General features: G+C 48.8%; 2 protein-coding genes across 4 annotated transcripts in view; both read right to left on the bottom strand.

Moving 5' to 3' along the window:
• Positions 1 to 433: 433 nt before the first annotated feature.
• FOXG_03722 (serine palmitoyltransferase) lies at positions 434 to 2,810 on the bottom strand. Of its 3 annotated transcripts, XM_018381561.1 has the most exons (4): positions 2,408 to 2,810; positions 2,242 to 2,342; positions 1,174 to 2,179; positions 434 to 1,120 (listed from the first exon to the last, which is right to left on the bottom strand). In XM_018381561.1, the coding sequence occupies exons 1-4, from the start codon at positions 2,636 to 2,638 to the stop codon at positions 908 to 910; spliced, it is 1,551 nt and encodes a 516-aa protein (XP_018238084.1). In that variant the 5' UTR covers positions 2,639 to 2,810; the 3' UTR covers positions 434 to 907. The 3 variants fall into 3 exon arrangements, with proteins under 3 accessions (XP_018238084.1, XP_018238085.1, XP_018238086.1); XM_018381562.1 differs by having other exon boundaries at positions 491 to 1,120; positions 2,242 to 2,810; XM_018381563.1 differs by lacking the exons at positions 2,242 to 2,342; positions 2,408 to 2,810 and having other exon boundaries at positions 491 to 1,120; positions 1,174 to 2,223.
• A 284-nt stretch (positions 2,811 to 3,094) lies between these two features.
• Positions 3,095 to 6,620, bottom strand: part of FOXG_03721 (1,3-beta-glucan synthase) — a 7,191-nt gene continuing 3,665 nt past the window's right edge. Inside the window, exons 4-5 of the mRNA XM_018381560.1 lie at positions 3,928 to 6,542; positions 3,095 to 3,873 (exon numbers count right to left, since the gene is read on the bottom strand). Coding sequence (XP_018238083.1) covers positions 3,537 to 3,873; positions 3,928 to 6,542 — 2,952 coding nt within the window. The 3' untranslated portion in view covers positions 3,095 to 3,536. The remainder of the gene's footprint in view (positions 3,874 to 3,927; positions 6,543 to 6,620) is intronic.

Here is a 6,620-nt window from a genome sequence, read left to right as displayed (position 1 = left end):
GACTTCATCCCTTGTTCTCCCTATTCACACTCAAGCCCGCTCCCAGACTATGAGACACACGAACGCAGAAACTCACTCAGAACATGGAACTCAACAACTCAAACTGCCCGAAAACATAAAGCTTAAAAATGAATCACCAAAAGAGGCCACCACGCTCCCGACTCTTGGAATGAGGTGATTTCTTTGCATGGCGCGTAATTTCGAGACCTGTAATCTCCCAAGGAATGCAACGTCTGAGACATGCCCAGAGTCCTGTTGCGAGCTGAAATGGTTCCTCATCCGTCTGATAAAATAAACTGTGAAACTAAGACTACGGTTCTACCAATTATGATCCTTCTTCTACATGTGCGTCCTTGGTGATTCTATTGTCAGGTTAGAGTCCTTGATGGATGGCTATAAGCTGGCAGCATCGGCGTGACTTGGCAAGGGATGGCTCATAAAACCCGCGAGACAGCTGACGTCTGCTTGTCTATCTCACATAATTTTTATATTCGAAAACAGTAACTTGGCAAAGACGACTTCATCAACTGTGAGTAACTAAAGCTAACAAATACACGTCAAGGTTTCTTGAGAATTTCCCCTCTTCAGTATCAAAACCATGATACGAAACCGATCAATCACCACCTAATCACGGAGCCCACAAAGACACAAAACCATTATATCGGAAATATTCATTCAATGCTAGCGTACGAGGGCCGCATCTATTAATCATTAGCTTGTTAAATGGCTGCCAGCCACTTTGTAAATCGTTCCATATTGCCCCTCGTCTATTGCGTTGGCTGATTATCCATCATAATCAAAAAGGTCTCAGTGTAACCCGACGCCTTATCGACTATGCTCAGCTGTATAACATGCATTCAGCCAGCCTCCATCTGTCATCAAAATTATCATCCGTTAAGCCCCTGAATCAGGCGGTCTTGGTGCTCGTCTTTCGTGTCATGACCTTAGTGATAGCATGTCGAATAGTCACACCTGCCTTCTCAATATCCTTCTTAGACAGTGCTGATGTAACACAAATTCGAAGAGCAGGCTGGGCAAACCACGCGCCGTCCTTGGGCTTCACAGCATGCGCATAAGGTCTGGTCTTGGTTCTTGTGATCAAGACGCCGTTGGCAAGAGTCTGTTCAGGGGTAAGTTCATATTCGTTCATGTTTCAGTGTCCGATGCACGTACCTCTTCCACACAGTCCAAAAAGATACGTTCTTGGTCTTCCAGTCCGAGCTTACGGGCAGCCACAACTTCAGGCCTGAGGACAAGGAGCATGATAGGGTTCTCGGGGTCGCTTGGGCTGTAAACCCAATCACTGCGGGGATCCAATTGGGCCCTCATAGCCTTGATGTTCTCGCGGGACTGTGCCAGGATTTCAGGGTTACACTGGAGCAGGTTGAGGGTCTCGCTGGCGGTGACAGCCAACATGGCAGGGAGAGCGGCAGAGAATGTATACGCAGAAGATGTGATACGCTGGTGCTCGACAACATCCTTGGGACCAGCACAGAAGCCACCACCGGCACAGAGAGGTCCAGCAAGGGAACCAATGATCATGTCAACCTGTTGGGGGTCCACGTTTTGCGCCTCAGTAATACCACGACCGGTACGGCCGAGAACACCAAAAGACCAGGTCTCATCCAGAATAACGCGGAACTTGTACTTCTCCTTAAGCTCAACCAGGCGGGGCAAATCGATAGAATCTCCAGAGAGCTCAAACAAACCCTCGGTCACGACAAAACGACGGGTAAGCTTCCTGGCATTGGCCTGCTCCCGGGCGACAGCCTTCATAGCATCTTCCAAAGCGTCCATGTCATTGTGTTCATACCAGCGGATGGTGCTTCGCGATTGCTCGAGACCCTTGCGAATAGCGAAGTTGACATTACGATCAGCGATGATAACGTCACCACGCTTGGAAAAAGAGGGAATGACACTAGAGATGGTGCTGAAGGATTGAGCGTAGACGATGCAGCCTTCGGTGCCCAAATACGCGGCAATGTCGGCTTCAGTCTTCATGTGAACGTCTTGGGTACCGTAGAACTGGGGAGGGCCGCAAGGGCCAACACCATAGGTTCGCAGAACCTGGATAGCCTTCTCCTTAATCTGATCATTGCCGTTGAAGTTGTAGAAGTTGTAGGATGCGAGATTGGTAACAGTTCGGCCGTTGGCGAGTTTAGTCTTGGGACCGGTAGGGCTATAGAAATATCAGATGCTGATCCTGACTAGATTGCGCATGTGATTAGACTTGATGCTCACCCAACAAGGACAGGAAGACGTTCGGCTTCAGCCACCTCAAATGGAGTCTGCTCGACGACGAGAGGCTCGGGCTGCCATTCATCGATCAACTCTTCAATTTCCTACGAAGAAGCCAACATTAGCGACTTCAATCCTGCGGGGGTTAAGGATCTGGCTGTGTTCTCACCTCCTCTCTCAACTTGATGTAATTCTGCTTACGGGTCGAGTAAGAAGGCGACAGGAGATAGCGGATAAAGAAGAGAAGCAGCACAAGTTCAATGGCGGATCGCACGGGGTCGTTCTGATAACTCGACTGGATGTAGCGCATAAATACTGCAGAACCAGGGACTTTATGGAAGTAGACGGCGGCCTGTTCGAGGATTTCACCCACCCGGGCTTGGAGGGCATCGAGTTCCATTTTTTTTTGTTTCCAATTGTCTTGAATGGTTACGTCAACTTCTATCGATCTTGCGTCGCGTCTCGTCTCGTCCGGTCGTGAGAATATATATTGGTTTGGATTGGAAGCGTGTTGTTGAAAGGAGTTAAAATGGACGTCAACCGAGGATTCTGAATTGTCAAGTCAAGGTCCATCATAGGTACATGGGTCTACAAAGGGGCCTCCAGAGTCCTCTAACGTCGAAGCGAGTCAAGCCGCAGGCCGCAGGCTGATTGGCTGTACTAAGGATCCATATCTAACAGGGGCTCAACGGGTACCTGAAGGTGAGAAACAATAAGACCACAGGGCCATCCACTACAGGGGAAGTGTAGGGGTCATCGGATAGCCCGGGGAATGGGAATACGTAAAATTGGCTTACACACATTGAAATAAACCAACCAAAATCACAAGCGTCGTAGGCAGTACAGTAGACTAGAATACCTCTTACAATTTTTGGTTTCTATGGAGAGCGTAGGCTAGTAGTATAAATGAAATGAAAAGAATGTTCAAGAGGCATTATTTGCATTTAGGTCTAGAGTTTCTGCCATGGATGTGTTTCTTCCTTTCATTGTACACATTATAATAGTTTAAAAAAAAAAGAAGTGCGCCTTGTACCAAAAAAGATCAGTCCAGTTCAGCCAGTGAATGTCAGGTCTGACTTATGCCAACCTCCTCCTTCTGTATCTCTCCCATCTCCCACCATCTTCTATAAAACTTCAACCTATGTATGCACGTGCATCCACTCAAACTGCTGAACTGAAAACAAAAACAAGCAAAAAACAAAAACTTCCCGTTTCCACAATTTTTCTGTCAGCGGAGAAAAGCCAGGGACATCTCCCCCATGAGGCACCTCTAAATGGGCCTGTCTGAATATTCCCACTTAGAACAGCTTGATCTTGCCGGTTGCCGAGGCATCAGCGCCAGTCTTGGTCTTCGTAAGGCCAGCACCGGTGTAGCCAACCATTCCTGTACCAGTAGCCATGGTGCTGTTGGTGTTGTCATTGTTGAGGTTGTTAGGCTGAACAAGATTGAAGGGCAGACTGCCGAGGGCATCGCTGATCGTGTTGGGTGGCATGTACTTGCCAGCCACAATAGGGCCAGCAATCAAAGCGATGAAAACGACGAGAAGGGTGAAGTAGAGGATGGCGTAACGAACCACACGTCTGCGTCTAAGCTTGGATTGCTTCATCGAGTAGATGGGAGGTCGGATTTGGCGACTGTTCTGAGGTTAGGGCAAATTCAAAATATAACAAGCAAAGGATAAGATATACCTTGGGCGAAGCCAGAACAGCATCATAGAGTGGAGCATGTCGATCTTGGGAATCAAGATGACAGGTGCCATGAAAAAGAGCAGCCAATGACCCAAAACGAAATCGGCTGCGAACATGGACAATTCGGTGATCTTGCAGAGAAACTCTCGAGCAGGCTGAGAGATGGTGTGCCATCCCATGGAGTACCACTTTCCGGTCCAGAAAGCAATGTTGGCAGTGTCGCCCTTGAATTCACGGGTAAGGGCAAGAGACACAATGAGCTTGACGAAAAAGCGCTGGATGCAAGTGACGGCGATCATCCCAGACAGTGTGCGGGTAAAGTTGAAGCCCTCGAGAACAAACATACCCAGGAAGGAGATCAACAAGAATATAACAGCAGTAGCGTGAGCGATACCGGCGAGAACACTGCCAAACTTCTTGCAGCACATGCTGAGTAGGGGACCCATACAGCAGGCCATGCCGAACATAGCAGCCAAGACACCTGCGTTAACAGCAATAGGGGCAAAGGCAATAACGAGCAGCCGGATCAGAGAGTCAGTTGCCTCGGGTTTGCCCTTGACGGTGTCCTTCTGAGGGGCCTGGGCAACACCAGTTTGGGCGTTGATAAACAGATAGGGGAGAATCGTGACAACGGCAAGCATGAGAGGAGAGAAAATCTCGCTAAAGAAGATGTTGGCGAACGGAGCGCGAGGAACATCCGCAGACATCTTAGCAGAGGGGTCTCCCAGAGCCTTTCGCTTGTAACCAGTAAGACGAGTTCGAGACAAACGACAGTAAGAAATCCAAGACGAGGCGTGGCTTCGTGAGTTACCACGGGACAACCATCGGAGGTAATCTCGGTAGTCGATGAAGAAATCAGTCCATGCGAACTGGTGAGGGTTGTACAAGAAGGGCGAGATGGTCAGAGCAAGAAGTGTGATCCAGAAATAGATCAAAACACCCTTCCAGACAGTCAGAGTCGCGAAGAGAAGCATCATGAGCAAACGAGCGCCGAAGTAAATAGCTGGCCCAGCGAATCGAGAATACAAGACACCGAAGGGAATACGTGCAGTGGCAAAACCACGACCCGTACCAATATATCGCGCACCACCGAACGAAATGTTCTGCTGCACAGAGTTCGCATAGATCTGACAGACGAAAACCTCGAACATGAGCGAGAGCGAGCAGAATTGCTTCATCAATCGGACGAAGGCGCGCCAGAAGCCACGCTCCATCAACTCCTGAACAATAAGAGGGATGAAAGAGAGGAAAAGAACGAAAAGAATGGAAACGATACATCGGTAAATCCAGTCGGTGAGGGCATCAGTGTTGGCACAACCAGTCGGGTACAGAGGGTCGGTAATGGGGACGTTTCGGTTGTATTCGCAAGCCTTTGTCTCATGGCGAAGAGCTCCCAGGTTGACCATTGTAATCATGAACATCTGAACGGAGAACATGATGAACATGTTGTTCAAATGGAAACCAGGATGAGCGTAGTAGAAGGACAAGAATCGATCGAGAGGAAGTTGAGTGCCGAGATAGTAGTACTCGCGGGACAAGAACTGTTCACCCATACCAGTACCAATCTTGGTTGTGAAGTTGAGGACGGAACCGAAACCCAAATCACGACCCTTACCACACTGGAAGTATTCACATTGCTTGATTCGTCCACCACGAAGGAGGGCATTCATACCAGCGTAAATATCCTCGTTTAGATGCAGACCCTTCTGAGCCTTGGAGACACCACCACGCGTTGTCATGAAAATACCATTGAGAAAATCGGGATGGCCGTAATGAAGTTTACCACCGATTTGAGCCATAGTTCGAGCGAAGAGAGTACCGAATGTTTGTTCCTTACCGGCAGCAATGTCACCAAGAATACCAATGTTCTCTGAGAAAATGTATTCTCGCATACCGAGAATGGCCACAGGGGAGCTAACGTCGTTCTTGACACCAGGAGTGTAGGGGGAAACATTGTCAGTCTTCATCTCTTCAAATTCGGCCAAAACGCTGCGAATCTTGAGACACTCCTCGAGATAGTTGTCCTGGTTGGCATCGATGAGCTGGATGTACTCGCCACGGTAGAAGATAATGGAGTGGTTCTGGTTGTCGGACTTTCCGTCACCAAGAATAGGATTGCCAGAGAGTTGAACACGGAACTTTGGGCGTCGCATGCCGTTCTCCATAACTTCAGAATGGCCGTCGATAAGAACTGAGTAAAGTCGGGGTTCTTCGCCTTCAGCAACTGGGGGTTCCTCGTCCAAGTAAGCGATTTGAAGGTCAGGATAGGCGCGGAGCAAGAATTCGGCATTTTCCATCTCTTCTTTCTTGAACTTCGAGAATCGCTGCATGGAAACGACAATCTTGAACTTGCGGCGAGCCATACGCTCAAGTTCACGTTCGAGCTTGTCGGTGTTACCACCGAACATCTGAACAACCTCAGGGTTCTCGACACGGTAGAGGAGCTTGATGGCACGGCTGTAGTTCATGAAACCAGAGATAGTGCGGTACAGGGTTTGGAAACGAAGAGACGCCCAGATACGAGTACGAAGGGTGTACTCGGGTGCGGAAGACTTGAAACCAATACAGTAGAAGGGAAGATCGTCGATCTTGCTCTTGGCGGTGTCCTTCTCGTTCTTATCTGTCTCGCGTTATATGCGAGCATTTCATCGGTCAAAATCTTAGGATCCTTTGACAAGCAGTCCCACTCGTGA

Source organism: Fusarium oxysporum, chromosome 4 (genome assembly GCF_000149955.1).
Source record: "Fusarium oxysporum f. sp. lycopersici 4287 chromosome 4, whole genome shotgun sequence".
Lineage (NCBI taxonomy): Eukaryota > Fungi > Ascomycota > Sordariomycetes > Hypocreales > Nectriaceae > Fusarium > Fusarium oxysporum.
The sequence above is the reverse complement of the archived record's forward strand: the minus strand, read 5'-3'. Positions and strand labels throughout refer to the sequence as shown.